Source organism: Topomyia yanbarensis, chromosome 3, assembly GCF_030247195.1.
Source record: "Topomyia yanbarensis strain Yona2022 chromosome 3, ASM3024719v1, whole genome shotgun sequence".
NCBI classification, from domain to species: domain Eukaryota; kingdom Metazoa; phylum Arthropoda; class Insecta; order Diptera; family Culicidae; genus Topomyia; species Topomyia yanbarensis.
The window spans coordinates 25,753,492-25,773,182 of NC_080672.1; the positions used below are offsets into that span (position 1 = coordinate 25,753,492).

The 19,691-nt window shown below is 36.6% G+C and overlaps 1 protein-coding gene across 1 annotated transcript in view; it reads right to left on the reverse strand.

Moving 5' to 3' along the window:
- Positions 1–6,543, reverse strand: part of LOC131691538 (calmodulin) — a 134,861-nt gene extending 128,318 nt beyond the window's left edge. Inside the window, exon 1 of the mRNA XM_058978040.1 lies at positions 6,156–6,543. Coding sequence (XP_058834023.1) covers positions 6,156–6,158 — 3 coding nt within the window. The 5' untranslated portion in view covers positions 6,159–6,543. The remainder of the gene's footprint in view (positions 1–6,155) is intronic.
- Between the last annotated feature and the right edge of the window lie 13,148 nt (positions 6,544–19,691).

A 19,691-nucleotide genomic window follows, 5' to 3' on the forward strand; every position in this document is an offset into this window, starting at 1 on the left:
AGTTACCTAGGCGTCAATATTCGTCACGCCGACACACGCCGGCGCGCCGCCGCCGATAGGTTCCAACGGCGTGACGCCGCCAACGCCGCCGCCGCCGGCCAAAAATGTCGCTTACGCCGCCGCCGATAAAAAATGCATCGGCGCACACCTCTAATCAAGAGGCCCTATTGTTGGGCTACCATTTGACTCAATGCGTTGAACAAAGATGGCAGAAACTACTCTAACCAACGGCTTCAAATGGGTAGGGTGATAATAGAAACATAGCGAAAATGGGCTCATCACCCTACTACCGATCCAGACAATAGTTAACTTTATCATTTCTAGATATCGCCAAGTTTTTCAAATAATTTATTAACTTAATTTACGTACATTGAATCACCGGTTGTTACACTGCCCTAGCACTTGAGCGAAACCAATGTAATACGGCTTTATCAGCCCCTCGGTGTATTTTAGGTTTATAAAATGGGGATAATGACAAAATATATTTATTTAGCTGTTAAAATTTTCTTCATTAGTTCCTAGACATAGTCTCATAACCCTGTCTGACTGACAAAATTAAATCCGAAAGCTGTCAAAATCGGGGGCTGACTAAATCGGGTCTTTACTGTATAACCATGGTTCGCCAAGATAAATTGAGAGAAATTGTGATTAACCTTGACCAGATTAACAATATTATTAGCCGCAAGTTTTTCACGAAGGAATATCTCGTTTACGTACCTGCAATGATAGTTGAAAGTGATGGAGTAATTAACCTCTAAGTAATTCGTACTGCAGAGTTTCATGTGCTCTCGATATCTCTCACGCGAAAGATGCGCGAGGAAAAAATGGAGCATTTCCTTACGGCACACCTCAAGTCGCTCTTTGGCAGAATTGAAAAAAGAACTGCTCCGTCGACCACTTCTATGACTTCAAGTCGAGTGTTACTCTGAAGACCCCGTTGAAAGCAAATCTGCTGCTGTGCCTAGCAATTCTCTGAAGAGAACGATTTGCTTCCCTAAGCTTCCTCCTTTCGCGCATTTTTAACAACTCTTTTCTAAATTTGTTGTGAGAAGGACAGATGCATTATTCGTTCGTTGATTTAACAACAATACAATATAGTTGCATGTACTCTCTCCAGGGCTCATGTCAAAGCTCCCTCTTCTACAATTTTTACATCAATGACATCGACGAATGTCGTCTTTTCTTACACGTTAGGGTAACTTCCAGATGGTCTCTGTTGAGTCATTGATCTTTAGGGACCGTTAGGGACGATCCATAGATCGTCGCTGTTGTGCTATCTTATGACAAGCGCCATTTAGCTCATTTCGAGAAAAACGATTTTTAAAGTTTGAGATGTAATATCTTGAAAATTATAAATAGTATAAACAATTCAAAGAAGACAATTGATGCTTCTATCTATTCTTTGTAAATCTCTCAAATATTATGTAGATCGGTTGACTATGTTGCGAGTTTTGACTATAAATGTAAACAAAAGTCGCACTCACACATGTCATAGGTGTGTATAGATGACAAAATTTGTATGACGTGTCATAATCGTGCATGGAAAATTTTCCATAGAAAAAAATCATCAATTATTAACTTTTATTCATATCTTTGGTTTAATTTGGCCTATAAACAATCGGTGAGATGCATTTTGAAGGAAATGAGTCAGAGAATCTAGCAAAAATAGTTATTTTCGGTTACAGTGTTGCCAAATATGCTATATTTCCAGTTTAAAACTAAAACTACATTTTTATCACAATTCGAGTAATTTTGTTTTGAAAGTTATTATGCCATTATGTTCTTTAGAGAGTTTTACACATAAAAACATCTTATATATCAAGATACCATGAGTTAATCCTCAGACACAGTCATTTGAAGCAACAAATTCAAAATTTCTCATTATGTTTTTTGATATATCTCAGTAACTAAGCAGAATATCAAAATTCTGAAAACGCCACTTTGTAAAGATTTTTTAGACACGTGATGTGGCATATCTAACTCAGTTTACCCCAAAATGGCGTTTGTCATAAGATAGCACAACAGCGACGAGATGACGTAGCATTATATGGGGGAGGGGGGAGTTTTGTATTTTGTGATGATGTGTGATGACAGGGGGGTAGGGGGTCTTGTCGTGCTACGTAGCTTTTTTAAAGGGAAATAACTATGATCGCTTTTTTTTAATTTTTGCGGGGACAAGGGGGATAGAGTTACCGTCAAGCTACGTAATTACCAGGAGAGTATTTAGAAGTTTGTGAGGAAATGCTACGATGGGGAGGCGGGTGTTAAAAAATTGCTCAAAAAGGCTGTCATTTATGGATGGCCCCTTACAAGATACCTTCGACAATTGGTCCACCAGTGCTCGTCATCTGGCTATCAAATTTTCCATGAAAAAACAGTGCTATATTTTGAATAGTTAGCAACGTAGTTAAATTATCGGATATTCAGGTATGCACCAAAAGCTTAATCCTATGGAAGTCATTTTTATACATTTCCATCACATACGAAATTCTGCATTGAAAACGTTCAATAGTTTAGCTAAGGAAGAATTCCGCTTAACAGTGCAATACGTCGTATGCAGACGACTGGCATCCCTATTTCTGCATAGGGAGTTTGACAATAGACAGGATTTGGATCCCTTTGAAAGACCAGAGCATGACCTCAAATCACCGTTGTGGTCGTGCGAGTACACGTTCTGTAATCACGTACTTCTAGTAGGCATTGAATCATACATAATACGGGAAGGAAAGATTGTGGGACTTCTGCCCAGGTATTTCTACCGATGTTTGTGAGAATGCGGGTAACTCGCTCCATTCCCTTTTTTTCTCAGACCACGTTATAAACATATAGAGGTCAAATCCTCACGTGCCAGTTAGGCAATCAGATTTAATACTACAGGAATTTAACACTACACTGAAGCCAACACAAAAAAATCAGCTACTGTAATCAAATTCGACACACGCACATCAAATGTAGCACCTAAATGCCCAACCAGTAGAAGTTGTTCAGGCAACGAGTGCTGCCGCAGGCTCACGTTATGTGCGAAAATAACTGACTTGCGCTGATGTATGTTTTAATTTAGGGCACCAGTTTCAAAATACAAACCCATGACAGTTGGAATATAATACAGTGGAGATTTTATCTACCTCCGATTTTATCAGCTTTTTGACCCGATTTTATCAGCTTCATATGAAAAGTGGTAGTTGGTAGTTTGGTGGGCTCTAGCAGACGAACCAAGTTGAATTCGAGTAAATCCCTTCTTGGGCATATATTTCGTATCTTAGAGATCCGAGAAATGCAAAAACAAGAATATTTTTTTTAAATTTTGTGATGTCAGGCCACCTTAAGAGGAACTTAAAGTAAATAATCAGAAAAGGTTGCAAGGCTATATCTAAGGACCAAAGAAGAATATTTTAAGAGCTTCGGTTTGTTAAAAAGAGAGAAAAATATATGACCCGATTTTTCAGCTTAAAATTTACCAAGGGTCTGCTAAAAACGGGTCGTCACTGTATAACTAAAATATTACGACTCAGACTGATCTGGAAAATATCAACAGTAATCGTCATTGCTCCATCCGACACACCACAAGGAAACCACCTCGCACTACTAATATTCCTACTCAACTTCAACAATGTGAACTACGATCTCAAAGCGTCACGATGTTTGAATTCGGATGAAATCAAAATCTTTTACTGAATCGAGTAATCGATGGAACCACTTGACAGTACTGAACATTAACAGAACCGGAGTTAAGATAGAAAATTGCATTTAGTAAAGATTTCTATTCATGCTAGTCCTTCGTGTCAATGCCTGCTGGTCCACTCCATACGAACGTCACACTACTTACATATGAGAAACAAAGCGTCACATGCCAGTACTGGTCAGATCACACGAAAGTTGCTAAAACGTATCTACTCTAATAGATATTTATCCGAAAGTATTAAATTTCTCTCGAGACAAAGAGGCAGTTTGCTGGCACAATAGACGTGCATCTATCTCACCTTCATAGGTGCATACCGTTGTCTGAGCGTAAAGTGTGTCACCACTAATATTACCCTTAGCTAAGAAAGGACGGTCAAAGCACATTCGCACAACTCCAACTTCATTGTCAGACCACCAGGTAAAAATGTTAAATGAGCACAACAATTATGTGGCACTTTCTTTTAGACACTATGGTTAGGAACTGAGGTAAATTTTGCAACAAAATAGGATCCTTTAAAATTGTCCAAAGAAGCAATCGTCAGGGAGTCATAGATTCAAATTGGTATTATGATATACTGGTAAACCAGTCTAGCACACCGAATCTTGCAATTTGAAAACTGGAAGTTGCTAAGAATTTGGGAACCTGAGATCTTTTAATTGTATTTCTAGATACAAAACCTCGGGAATCAATTGAAGTTCATGTTTTACATTTTACAATAATGACCTTCGCATATAGCAACGAAGATTATTATTAAACAAGATACTATGTCATATAATTTTTCAATCACATAAATATAGGTTGAATTCTCCCGTTCTCTGTACTTTCAGCCTTGGAAGAATCAATACAATACACCCTTTTCTTGCGTTGAGCATCAACTTTCATCATTTATCATGGGTAAGAACAAAAATTGAGGTTTTGATTAATTATAAACCCTCCTAAGCTTCGCTAATTGTGATTCCGAATTTGCAGCCTAATGGAAGACTAATGAATAGGTCCAAAGAAAGATTCATCGAACGGATTCTCTAGCTGTGCAGGCATATTTATTTTGTACGACATCGACCAAGAAAAAAAAGGGATCAACTTTCGTCAATTAAGCTAAAGCCTGACCTAATTTCGCTATCACTCTGCACTCACGATATAGAGTAAGGAACACACCATTCTCTCTGGTCCAATGTCGGAAATTAGTCAATTTTAAACAATTTTCGCTACCAGGGAGATCCTTCTGCAGCGCCCCGACCCCATCTCCTGCCACGTTAGCCGAGAAAGCTCCCCATCACCGTTTTCTCGTTCCACTGGTGTTCGTGAGCTGCCTTCTACTGGGCGAAAAAGTAGAATCAACGCGAAACAGTTGGTTGGCCGCGGTTGAAATTTATAAAATAAATATGTACACATACGAATGTCATGCTTTGTGTGAAGTGTACTGCCAACCGAACCATGCCAGTGTCGGTGTGTAGTAGCTGTAGCTTGGCTGGTGTGATTTAGCTGAATTTGTTGTACTTTTTTCCCCATGGCCTCTTCTGCTACTTTTGGTAAAGTATCGATTTTTCAAGTTTCGCTCTACATGAAGTGACTTAAGGGGGGAGAATTTCTGGAATGTAGATGATTGGAACCTGACAAGCCCCCAAAGTGACCGCCAGGAAGATCCTAACGCAACGTTGACGTATCCCGTTCGGGCAACACCATAAAATCAGCATGCGACAGTGGGAAGGAAAAAATCCCGCAATGCGGCAAAATGTGTAATCGTGTCCCGCTGGGGTGCTTCGTTCGGACTCACCATAAAGACGAGTGTGAGTGTGTTGTGCAAAGGCAAAAATCAAACGCCAGCCGGAGTCGGTCGGAGAGTTTTCCTTTCCACTAAACTGGTTGCCGAGAGAATGCATAAAAAACCCCACAGGTGACGAAAACAAATGCCAGCAGGCCCTTTTGGTTCAGCGAAACTTGCCATCGTCAGCAGATGTCTGATCATTAGCCATAAGGGAGTCATACACGCGTTTTTGGATGACATTGTACATTACTAATCGAACAGTAACCTGCAAAGAGAAACTAACAGACTCACAAACCAAGTCCGTTCGGACACGATTCTTTGAATAAAACACCTTTCTCGGCAACCCGACTGGAACCAGGCACACAGGTCATCCCGCAAAGGGGAAACAGATCGCAGCAGCACAGTTCGCGATGAAGTTTCCCCCATCTTTTCAGAGCGGAGCTCCACTATTTTATCGCAGTGTGAGTGTCATCGGCCGCACCGCGAATATTACACATCCAAGTCAGCCGCCATGGCATGCCATTGGAACACATCTCTCGCGAGGAACATGAAAAGGTCGTTTTTCACCTTTATTTCGCCGATGTTGTCACTTCTAACGGAACCAAAATTCCAAAACTAGTCAGCCACTCGTGTGAACCTCAGGAACCACCGTCTCACCGCAAAAAAATGGAAAATTGTCTTCACGTAGAATACTTGCAAAATGCTTACCATTTTTGTTTTATCTAATGTGTTGCTTTTTCCGGTTCGAAAAAGATGACCAAGCTTCCGCTTCCTCCGGAACTTGAACTGCCGCTGCGCGTTTGTACTTTTTTTTGTTCTGTGGTGTCACAGACCGAGAACTACACTAGTTTTTCCTCTTCCTGTGCTGACTAGCTAACGGCTGCTTTATGCACAAAACTGCCTCGACTTTTTTCCCACTTTTTTATATTATTTTCACACACAGAGGCAAAGAACAATCCGGGATCACCTCACACCACCGTTGATGATGACTGACTGACTAATGGCTGCTTTGCTATATCTCCCACTAGCGCAACGCGAGCAATCTAGTTACAAGTCTATATTCCACGGCGGTTCAAATTCAACTGCTGTGTGTCAGTTGACAGGCCAAGCTACGATCTCTTGTCGAGTTTCTGCCGTTGCTTACTCGGCATGCACACACTACTGCGATGCTGCGAATGTGGTGGTGCGTGAGAGACCAGTTTGAGCTTTTTGGAATGGTAACTTTTTTCGTTTGTTTTGTGCGAGAGAGTACCTTGAGAGCGAAGCTGGAACTTCCCTATAGCGAAGTTCTAATCAAGTTGCTTCGAAGGATTGGGGAATTATTGTGCAATTGTGTGAAGCTATTGATAGATCGGCTTTGCATTGTGGGCATAATGTATAAATTCGGTGTCAATTTTATTTGTCTTTTTTCGATTTTATTTGCCTTTGTTTATTTTGCAAACTATTACTACACCGGTCATATGCCTATTGAGCAAATTTTTATTCTACTGACATGCTCGAGATATGTATATTCTGAAATAATAGGGTGGGTGCTCCTATAGTTGAGGTGTATCTTGGCGGAATCTTTTTTTCTCCATTCCTATTAGACATCTAGCGCTGCCTCTCGTTATGTACGTCAAGTTATGCGAAACCCACTATACAATGTATTTTGGTTACAAAACATTTTGTGTTGTATAAGTTGTGGGCGATATTGCGTTATCGAGCATACGAGGTAAATTTCCTAAATTTTAAAACTGTTATTTAGAGTGATTTTCAATCTAGTTCCGAATGATTATATTTTTCGATAGTTCATGAAAATAGTTTGCAATATCTGTACTGCCGTTCTAATCATATCTGTCCCATGTTGCAAATCATCCAGCTGAGAAAAAGGCAATGAAAGTTTAAAATATGTTAATTTGCCTAAGATAAAACTATGCTACCAGCATCCCGTTTGCCATTGTACTTTCATTAACAGGACCTATTTCTGACGAATCATCATCAATTTCACGTTTTGTCATCGTGAAATTGATTGTTTAAAGTTGAAATTCTTTAGTGGGACAATTGAGCAACCGAAAACAAAAGTTGCTAGGACAAAACATGCTTCGTAAAACCCGCTCCAAATATATTAAAATATAAAAACCGAATATAAACTTCAAGCTGAGAAATCGGACTAGGACTTTCAGTATAAAAACCGGAAAAAATATGTCCGATTCTTACAAAGTACTTTTTGTTAGCCAACTTTTATTCTTGAACAACACGATATATTTATTTTTAACCGGTTTTTATACTGGAGGCTCATTCTTACCGAGTTTTGCGGGTGAACATTTTTAAGCTATTTGTATCGTGAAGAATCTCCGTCCGTTTTTTACGCTTGAAGTTTATTTCCGATTTTTATATTCTATGGGTAGGAACTATGAAACACGTCGTCGTCTTTAGTGAAATACTCTTCTTGTAAATTTTATTCTTTTGTTTTAACGAAAAACGACCCTAACGCTTCTAATTAAAGTTATATTGATGCGCAAATCATCTGTTTACGAAAGAAATGACAATATCATCGCGTAGCATCGGACCACCATATACGCATATTAGGGTGGGACAAAAATTAGATTCCTGCTCCGAGCAACTTTTTAGGTTCCATTTAGGTCCTAGAACAACTGTGTAAATTCTTTGCTCGATCAGTGAAACTATATTTTAGCGCCCACCGTTTAAAGTTTACATGGGATTTTGTATAGGAAAATTAACTTTCACAAAATAATTCCTCCAGGACTCGCCCATTGCTTCCTAATAATAAATCGTTATGTGGCTTTTATGGGATATTTAACAGAGAAACAAAGTCTCGAAGACCACAAAACAATCTGACGCTTGAGAAAAAAAGTTATTAAGTAGAAACTGATTGATATTCGGACGATTTTGGTCTTCTCTTAATGTATCTAAATCATTTATCTCTACTGTTTGGCCAGTTCACAAGATTTTTAAGCTTCTTTTGTACATAAAAAGGGAAAATTAAAAATTGTGTATATAATTTGACCGCCAGCAGCAGAGATGCTACGAAAAGTGAAATTTTCATCAATCTTCAGGGCATCAATCGGTTTTTTCTTAATAACTTTTTCCACGAGCTTAAGATCGTTTCGCAGTTTTCTAAACATTGTTTCCTTGATAAATTTCCTATAAAAATCAGATAACTGTATATTTTTATGAGGTAACAGGCGACTCTTGGAAGAATTATTTTGCAAAAGATGATTTCCCCATACGAAATCCCACAAGTAAACTTTAAACCGCGGGCGCGAAATTATAGTTTCACCGATCGAGCTTAAAATTTGCAGAGTTCTTCTGAGAGCTAAATGCGACACAAAAAGTTACTCGGAGCAAAATTTTATTTTTTACAAACCGTGTCCCACTCTAATGCATATAAGCTGCAATCCTAGAAAAAGGTAATTTCTACTAAACTTGCCCAAATTGACAAATTTTGCACCAAATTGGTAGTTTTTACAGTGGAAAATCGGAACCAATCACAATTTAGGATAGCTTAGCTTAGGTAGACTACCCGTAGTTTGACTTCGTGATTGACCGAATGAGTCTGTTCTACCGAGGAAGGAAAAAAATGTTAGTTCGACACTCGCTGTTGATAGAGACCGAGACTGCCTCTGCATCTCCATCTCAGGAAAGGGAAAAGATCAGGAGGTATGTCTTGGTAGACAATATGATCATTAGCTATATGCACGAAAGTCGTTCGCGATTGTAGCCCCTCGACTTGCTCAGTGGGTGTTGCGAGGGGAAATATGTTTATGCTATGGGTATTGATCAATGGCTTCACACGTACTCACCAGGTAACTCATTCGTCAACAGGAACAGGTGGAAACGGATCCATCGATTGACGTTTACGTCCGAGGAGAAGGAATGCCAATCCACAGACCCTAAAACAAAAGACCAATGATCGACAAATTTCAACAAAACCATCCAAGGACTAGGCTTGGAACTCCTTTCCGAGTACGATAGACGAAAACAGACGATAGGTGTAAATAAGGGTTCAAAAGGGCTCACTTTGGTTCCAACTAAACCAACAAATCGCTAATTTCATGCAATATTACAAATTTATTCAACATTAAAGGCCTTGAGGTGGATTGTGACGTAACTCAATACTTGCGGTTTCTATAGTCACTATGGTGATTGAGGCTGCGACGGGTACCCGGAGCGTGCTCTAGTTGGTTGTACGGCAATGGCTGGTTCTGGAGGCTGGACGGAAGTGGCTAATTCTGGAGGCTGGACGGATGCGGTTGGTTCTGGAAGCTGAATGATAAAGACTGACGACCAGCAGATGCAAGGGCCTTTGACATGCGATGCGCCTCTGCATATGGAGCTGGGTCTGACGGTTGTCGATAGCAATAACGGTTCTGATCAGCGAATGGGGAGCTTTGTAGTGATAGCGTTCCTCTATGTCGATCTTTCCGGCCCACAAATCGTTCGGGATTGTATAATGGTGATCGGTATCAGACCAAAATGGCCGGCGAGAGCCCCTTTGTCTGCGGAAGAAATTGGACGGAACGCGTTCCGGGCCAGAACAAAAAGGTCCGCTGGAGGACCTGCCCAGCGAAATTAGTATGAGTGACGCCGCTACTTTTTATCCACTTTTAATGATTTCAATTTAACAATTTTCCTTACACAATTACCTTTTCAATATTCAATATACCGCACACGCGGTCCTATTGGAACTACCGATGGCCTAAAACTGTTCACTCTAAAATCTAGCTAAACTTTGCTACGATTTCCTATCTTCTGAACCTACAAGAAAACCACAAATTTACACTTAATAAACTTAACAAAATCTAACAAATTAAATTACGGACACGACGCGCACTTCTAGTTCCTTTGATGGTTGTGGATGGAAAGAACTCGATCACTCTATTGGTCAAACTATATTTGCTTCGACCTACTAAACGATCGGGTCGGATATCGGTTTCGACCGAACTTTGACAGGTCGCTGTATTTTATTGGCAACCCTTCTAATAGCCGTAACGCCAATGGACTGAATGTTGCGCGACATTGTTCGCTCAAACCATTGCGACCGGTATCCCTAGCGTGTATCTGTGAGCGTTACCGCGTGAGTGACCCCTCCGTCCCAGACGAAACGTCAGACTTGGCGGGCTATCACTCACACAGCTTGACTTTATACCCAGAGTAGGATTTAGGATAGGTGGACCTCACTGAGCAAATCGTGTGTAATATTTCATTGTGGCGAAGCCGACAATAAACGGTGTAACCAGCGGTTACACGATCGATTTTCAAAAAATATAATCGTGCAACTTGAGTTCCGGACAACCGGCCATCGGGAGTGTTACTTCTTATTTATACTTCAACGATCATTTCCAGATTTTTTTTGTTTTCATTAAGTTTGAACTTCAACTTCACGGTAAACAGCGAGAGCAAAAGGGAAAAAAATAGTATTTAAAAGCTAATCGACCGTAGTGAACAAACCGAAGCTACAACATAAAACCCGATTTTATTTATAAAAAGAATATGAAATAGTCCTGAGCGGGCCGAAACAAGCATTAACTGTCGGAACCATTCTCATTTTAGGATAGATCACAAAAACATTTAAAAGTTTGGTGTGAAAAATCCTTTCCTCATAGAAAATATTCCGTAATTCATGAATTTGCATTAAATGATGCAATTTTTTTTACCAAATTTTGTATGGACATGTTCTACTAGAGAAATAATTTTTTATAGAACTCATATACCATGTAATTCCTTATGAAGTAGTGGAATGATTCTACAGTAATCGAAATATTGGAATAGTTATTTATATAAAATTAGCACGACATTGAACGTAAGAGATTTGACCAAGATTTTACAGGGAGACTTGACCAAGTGGCAATAAGCTGATGAAAGATACTAAATTTCAGATATTTACAATACTGTGGTGCCTACTGGGATTGTAATTCACGTCAAAGAATCCCACCTTAAACACAAATCAACAAAATTAGCAGCAGATATATGGCTAATTTCGTGATGTGTGAACATTAGAGTGACAGAAAAAATGACCCCCATCGGCCCACCCCTGAGCCGATTCCTAGTCCCACCAGGAGTGCTTGCTCCAAATTTGAAGCAAATCGGACAAGTCTAGCTACCGGACCAACGTGCTTGAAGTTTGTATGGGATTTTTCGACAATTTACATGGAGAAAACCCTCTTGCACACATTTTCGCCGCTAGGTGGCACTGTATACATCAGATTATCACCAAAAGTGAAACTTAAGAAGATAATTTTATTATCTACAACTTTGTTGAAGACTGCAAAGAGATCCGACTCCAATAGGAAAAGTTAATAAACTTTTAACGAAGTGATGTCTGAGTCAGTTTTGCATGGGACCTAGCAGTGCATGGTAGTGTATCAGTACTAGGTTCTAACAAACAAAACATTTTCATGGAATAATGGTTAGATTTAGCTGAATAGTATGTTCGGAAGAATTGTAGTACATAATACGAGTTATGTTTTGGTTAGAAAATTGTAGTTCCACATCTGACCGCATAGATGGCACCAACACTAACTTTTCAACGAAGAGAGATAGAAATTAAGTGTCTTCTACAAAGTTGTAGAACAAGAATATTGCAGTAATTCTTCCAAACATCTCGATATTCTATCTCTCTCCGTTGAAAAGTTAGTGTTGGAGCCATCTATGCGGTCACAGATTGAACTAAAATTTTCTAACCAAAACATAACTCGTATTATGTACTACAATTCTTCCGAACATACTATTCAGCTAAATCTAACCATTATTCCATGATAATGTTTTGTTTGTTAGAACCTAGTACTGATACACTACCATGCACTGCTAGGTCCCATGCAAAACTGACTCAGACATCACTTCGTTAAAAGTTTATTAACTTTTCCTATTGGAGTCGGATCTCTTTGCAGACTTCAACAAAGTTGTAGATAATAAAATTATCTTCTTAAGTTTCACTTTTGGTGATAATCTGATGTATACAGTGCCACCTAGCGGCGAAAATGTGTGCAAGAGGGTTTTCTCCATGTAAATTGTCGAAAAATCCCATACAAACTTCAAGCACGTTGGTCCGGTAGCTAGACTTGTCCGATTTGCTTCAAATTTGGAGCAAGCACTCCTGGTGGGACTAGGAATCGACTCAGGGGTGGGCCGATTGAGTTTTCAAAAATTCATTATTTTTCTGGGCAGTCTAGTGAACATGCAATGTTATCAGTACTATTAATCCCGAAAAGGAAATGTATTTAAAAGAAAACAAAATTCATGAAATACAATCCTGTTATATTTTTGTACTGGTACTAAGGACCCCGAAAATATGAAAAAAAAAATCATTGCAGCATGTTTTATGCCATTATTTTTTGTTCTGGTATTTCAAAATTCGCTTGGTCAAGTTTCCCGGCAGTGGGGGGCTTTGTTTTTCACACGCAGAAAACCCTAATACTCTGAAACTATGCTATTTCGAAAAATTGCTTGAGAGAGTGTCTGTGTCAGTCGTTAAAGACCTTGCTGTTCTCCTTGGCTCGCAAATATCTTTCAAAGATTAATACTCCTATGTTACAACAAATGCAAATAGAAACCCCGGTTTCAGTATAAGAATGGCCAAAGAGTTCATTGATCCATATTGTCTGCGAGCGCTACATTTCTCACTTATTCGGTCTATTCTAGAAGTTTCAATTTCCGTTTAGAGGCTTATTCAGAATGCTGATCATTTTGCTCCCCTCGAAGAATGCACTGCTAGCAGCAGTATTTTTACATTTCTTTTAGTAATACATACATGAAAAGTTTCAGAATTTAGCATAGGTGCGTTTTTCAGAGCATTTGGCATAAACTATCGGAAGTGGCGACATCCTTCCTAGGATGCAAAAGAATAAATCAGTGTTATGCGTTGCGTAATTGATGGATTTTAAAATATTAGTAAATAAGGTTGCGCATTATCTAAGTCAAGGAATTGATGCGGTGTAAAGCTGCTGAGGATGAATCGGAAGCGGCGGTCCTTCGCAAGTAAGCCTGTTATCCATTCGTATACAAGTTTACTCGAACATAGGGATTGATTGTGTCTGTCCAGTTTACTCAAACATAGAGGATGATTCTTTCTTTTGAGGTTTTTTTTGAATCTGTATTAAAATAGAAATAAATGCACAATATGACGAAGGGTTTTGGGTTTTTATAGTATTTATCATTCTTTTGTATTGGAAATGTTTCGTACGTAAACGTACGATCCACCCAATTGCTCGGTTTGCTCAAACATGAGCCACTGAATGCTTTCGAAGGTATTTTGATACCTTATGCAAAATGTGTTATGTTGCACTGTTGGTACCGATTGATTTTCGTAGGGATATATTTTATAAAAAAAATTACCTTCTTTTTAATCTGAGTTAACTTAACATAAGTTAACAATTGTTCTTTTATGTTTCATTTTTTGAAACATTTGTTTTGATGCAATTTTGAAGTTGAGCATTGTTTATTTAAAAACTTTCGACATATTGGCTAGGATCAAGGTTTCTTGTTTGATACGTTTTATTGATCGTATTTATATGACGGACATATCCATGAAGACGTTTCTGGTTGACGCTTCCGGTTACAATGAACAAACCACAGGTACAGAAAGCCTTTCAAACCACAGCTACAGAAAGCATGTTAAACCGGATATTTCAAACAGAACGACATACCCAGATTGTTTGTGACATCTTGGAGGGAACGGTTGGTGTTCCACTTAAACCTGTTAGTCACCCTTTTTGCCGTTGTTGCAGCTTCCAGTTTTCGACTTCTCCCCAATCCAGACCTTTGGGCTATCAACAACGATTCCTGAAACGCTTTTATCACGTCGGTAACAGTTAAAATGAACACTTTTAACGAATCAGCTAACTTGGGTAGCTAGAAGCATGAATTTTCACATAGCGCGAGCAAAAATTTGATAGGTTACCCTACTGTCTCGAAGAGCATTATTTATAACTAAAGAGCACAAATCCACAAAATGAGGGGTGCTCAGTTTTTCTAAAAGCATCAAGTTTTATTAGTTTTTATTCGCTTTATCCTAGGCTTAGCAGCCAGGGCAAGGTGTAAATACCTCTGTCCCATCCCAAAGGGCCAAAGGAGTGACATTAACCTTCTTAGCAAAGTCACTCCCAACGATTTATCATATCCCCTTCAAACGGAAACGGTTGGTACGGTTGTCCTCGTTTCTTCCTCCTTTAAGTTTCAAAACGATTCGTCATTCAAATTATTCATTAATTGAATAATTTGATTGCCATTTAATTTTGAAACATCTTTAAACCAAACTCTGCACAGTAGACTTGGCCGGTTTAATATTTGCGACATATGAAAATATGCTTCAAATATTAATATTGACAAGAAAAACACTATAGAGTAACTGTAGTGTTTTCCAGGATGCTTTTCAATACTGGCTGTGTAAGGGTTAGAATAGAATAGAATAGAATAGAATAGAATAGAATAGAATAGAATAGAATAGAATAGAATAGAATAGAATAGAATAGAATAGAATAGAATAGAATAGAATAGAATAGAATAGAATAGAATAGAATAGAATAGAATAGAATAGAATAGAATAGAATAGAATAGAATAGAATAGAATAGAATAGAATAGAATAGAATAGAATAGAATAGAATAGAATAGAATAGAATAGAATAGAATAGAATAGAATAGAATAGAATAGAATAGAATAGAATAGAATAGAATAGAATAGAATAGAATAGAATAGAATAGAATAGAATAGAATAGAATAGAATAGAATAGAATAGAATAGAATAGAATAGAATAGAATAGAATAGAATAGAATAGAATAGAATAGAATAGAATAGAATAGAATAGAATAGAATAGAATAGAATAGAATAGAATAGAATAGAATAGAATAGAATAGAATAGAATAGAATAGAATAGAATAGAATAGAATAGAATAGAATAGAATAGAATAGAATAGAATAGAATAGAATAGAATAGAATAGAATAGAATAGAATAGAATAGAATAGAATAGAATAGAATAGAATAGAATAGAATAGAATAGAATAGAATAGAATAGAATAGAATAGAATAGAATAGAATAGAATAGAATAGAATAGAATAGAATAGAATAGAATAGAATAGAATAGAATAGAATAGAATAGAATAGAATAGAATAGAATAGAATAGAATAGAATAGAATAGAATAGAATAGAATAGAATAGAATAGAATAGAATAGAATAGAATAGAATAGAATAGAATAGAATAGAATAGAATAGAATAGAATAGAATAGAATAGAATAGAATAGAATAGAATAGAATAGAATAGAATAGAATAGAATAGAATAGAATAGAATAGAATAGAATAGAATAGAATAGAATAGAATAGAATAGAATAGAATAGAATAGAATAGAATAGAATAGAATAGAATAGAATAGAATAGAATAGAATAGAATAGAATAGAATAGAATAGAATAGAATAGAATAGAATAGAATAGAATAGAATAGAATAGAATAGAATAGAATAGAATAGAATAGAATAGAATAGAATAGAATAGAATAGAATAGAATAGAATAGAATAGAATAGAATAGAATAGAATAGAATAGAATAGAATAGAATAGAATAGAATAGAATAGAATAGAATAGAATAGAATAGAATAGAATAGAATAGAATAGAATAGAATAGAATAGAATAGAATAGAATAGAATAGAATAGAATAGAATAGAATAGAATAGAATAGAATAGAATAGAATAGAATAGAATAGAAGCATCAAGTTTTATTCGACCAAATTTTGATCGTATCAATCTTTATGGTACACAAATACGTCATGTAACTGTTTCAAACATTTTCAATTCCATTTCATTACTTCATACGTTCCGTTACTCAAAAGATGCTTAAAACCGAAGAACTACTCAGTTATAGACAAACTTTGTTCACATAGTACATTGAGAACTAGTAAAAATAATAATTAATTGCAATTTTTAGACAAGAGAACAATTGTTCAAATAACTCAATCGAAAGAATGATAATAATTCAATTATTTATTCGTATATTCAAAGATCACAAAAGGAGTCTTCTCCGTATGTATTGTGATCATAACAATCATTTAGGTAAATATAATCTAAATCTAATGATTGTTACGAACTTGGTTAAAACACTTTAGGCCAAATTCTTTTCTGAGTTTGGGTAATTGCTGGCTAAACTAAAAACTTGGGTACTTTCTGGCACAAATTTTCTAGAATTTGGTTCTTTCTAGGGAATATTTTTCAGGGTTTTTGGTACATTCTGGAATTTTGTTTTGAGAGATTTGGTACTTTCTGGTAAATATATTTCTCTAGCATTTTATTGTCTGGGGAATGGTTTTCGGTAAAATTTTAAGCAACATTAGTTTTGTCACTAGTTAGTGTCATCGGATTCTGATAAGAAGAAATCAAAACGCAAGGTCCGTAACTAATTCTGTTATAAGTTTTGTGCTCTTTACGCGTAAATATGGTTTGACCCAATATTCTCCTTAATGGAGAAAAAAATGGTTTCTACCAAAACTTTTCCCCAAGGGATAAATATTGCATCCAGCTTTTTACGTGCCATAATGGCGGTCTAAATTGTTCGGTTCGTAATGCGTTTCATGGTCCTTTTTTGACAATAATCGTTTACGTCAACCGCCCAGTGAGATTAAGTCATCCTACGTTAGTCCAATGCGTTGGATGTTGAGTCAATGAACGTCCGACATCTTCAACTGGGTGTTGCTGTCAAGCTGGCGTAAACGATTATTGTCAAACCGCCATTATGGCACGTAAAAAGGTGGATAGAACGTGAAATCGTATACCAAGCGCCTACGCACAGCCAGGAACTTTAGATATTGGTCGATTCCCACGTCGTTAGAAAAGGTAACCAAAACCTACTAAACTAGGAGTGCTTCTAATGGTTTAACAATCGTTATCAGCCAGAAACTGGAAGTTCAACAAAGAACCGAAAATTCTCCTGAAAAATTCCCAACAATAAAAAGAGTGAAGCTTCGAATTCATATCGACAGAAGTGGCACTCCGGTTGCTTAGCATGTTCGTCGTGTAGTGATCGCCATTGAAGGCCCGTTGAACAATCTCCTAAAACTTGGAATAATTGAAAAAGTCGAGAAATGCATTACTTGGGTGCCACCAATAGTCGTTTACATCAACGACAATGGAGATGTTCCATTCTGCGTTGACATGCGCCCCGCAAACAAAGCAATCAGAAGAGTTTATCATATGATCCCAAGTCACGTTGATCTATTATTAAATTATTAAATGGAGCAAAATGTGGTTTTCTCGTCTTAATATAAAGGATGTATACCATCGAGTAGAACTCCATGAATCAAGTCGGTAGATAACAACATTCATTACTCATTTATGCACTTTCAGATATATTTGACTAGTGCCAGAGAATTATGGAACAAATATTGTGCGGCTATAAAAACAGTTTCAATTATCAAGACGAGATTGTGAAATTTTTTGAGACTTGATATCCAGCGCACCGACTACGGCTAGAATGAACTCATAAGGGCAAGGTGTATTGTATTTAATAATGCATTTAATTATTTTGTTTTTTTTTTGTACATAATGATGAAGAAGAGAAAGATGATAGGCAAACAATGCCTGAAAGATGAGGGCAAATAGACTTGTCTCTTCCAACAACACTTCATGTAGATCAATAAAGGTCATATGAAAAATAATAACAAATAAACAAACAATTAGTGGAATAAACGCAAAATGGTCATATGTATAATTAAGCATCATTGATTTGATGTATATTGTCAATATAATAATTATTGCTAGGTTAGTTAGGTATTTTATTGCATTGATTAAATGCTTCAAACACCTCTGATGTGGCCGTTTATTATTAAGTAAAATTTAGTGTCATTGTATAAGTTATAGCGATCGTTAGCCGCTCCAGCTATAGAGAAAATCTGAAACCGATCAAAGTAAGAAGTGGTAAAGTCTGCCAGATATTTTTCAAAATATGCATCGATGTCACAAATAATATGCCATGTTTTGCAAGTCAAATTGAATGTTATTTCACCGAATTACAAATACTTTAACAAGTTCTGGCTTAGAAATCATTGCCGAGAATCACACGTTCCAAAGTGTAATGCTTCATTATTATTTTTTTTTTTTTTAGAACTAGATAAAAGCCCCTTTGATTGAAATTTCATTTAAATCTCTTTACAAAAAGGCATAAAACACCAGCTTATCTTTTCAAAAATGTGTAAATATAATAAATTCTTAAACTATTTTAGCTCACTCGGTTAAAGAAAAACCAAAACGGAGCTGTACTTCGTCTCAACTGTTTTGATTATATAATTTTCATGATAAGTAATTCATCGTCAGTTATCCATTGTGTACTTGTAAAGATATTAGAATATAAGAAGTATCAAAGTTTGATATTAGATTTTAAAAGGAATTCGGGTATTTTAATGCATTGAATAAATGCTTCAAACACCTCTGATGTGGCCGTTTATTATTAAGTAAAATTTAGTGTCATTGTATAAGTTATAGCGATCGTTAGTCGCTCCAGCTATAGAGAAAATCTGAAACCGATCAAAGTAAGAAGTGGTATAGTCTGCCAGATATTTTTCAAAATATGCATCGATGTCATAAATAATATGCCATGTTTTGCAAGTCAAATTGAATGTTATTTCACCGAACTACAAATACTTTAACAAGTTCTGGCTTAGAAATCATTGACGAGAATCACACGTTCCAAAGTGTAATGATTTATTATTACTCTTTAATTTCTTTTACAACTAGAGAAAAGTCCCTTTGAGTGAAATTTCATTTAAATCTCTTTTCAAAAAGGCATAAAACACCAGCTTATCTTTTCAAAAATGTGTAAATATAATAAATTCTTAAACTATTTTAGCTCACTCGGTTAAAGAAAAACCAAAACGGAGCTGTACTTCGTCTCAACTGTTTTGGTTATATAACTTTCATGATAAGTAATTCATCGTCAGTTATCCATTGTGTACTTGTAAAGATATTAGAATATAAGAAGTATCAAAGTTTGATAGTAGATTTTAAAAGGAATTCAAATATGATTTTAAAGATAACAAAGTCTCTATTACTTAATATATCTCTTACAGAATGGAAAATTTGTCTTCCTGTAGCAAAAAGAGAAGAGAGGAAATGATATGGTCAATATCTTCATATGATTCCGAACTTTCGCATAAATTAGTTTCAATAATATTAATGCGGTAAAGGTGACTTCTGCATAAATAATGATTTGACATCAAACGAGAAAAAGTTTGTATAAATAAACTTCCAACGTTTA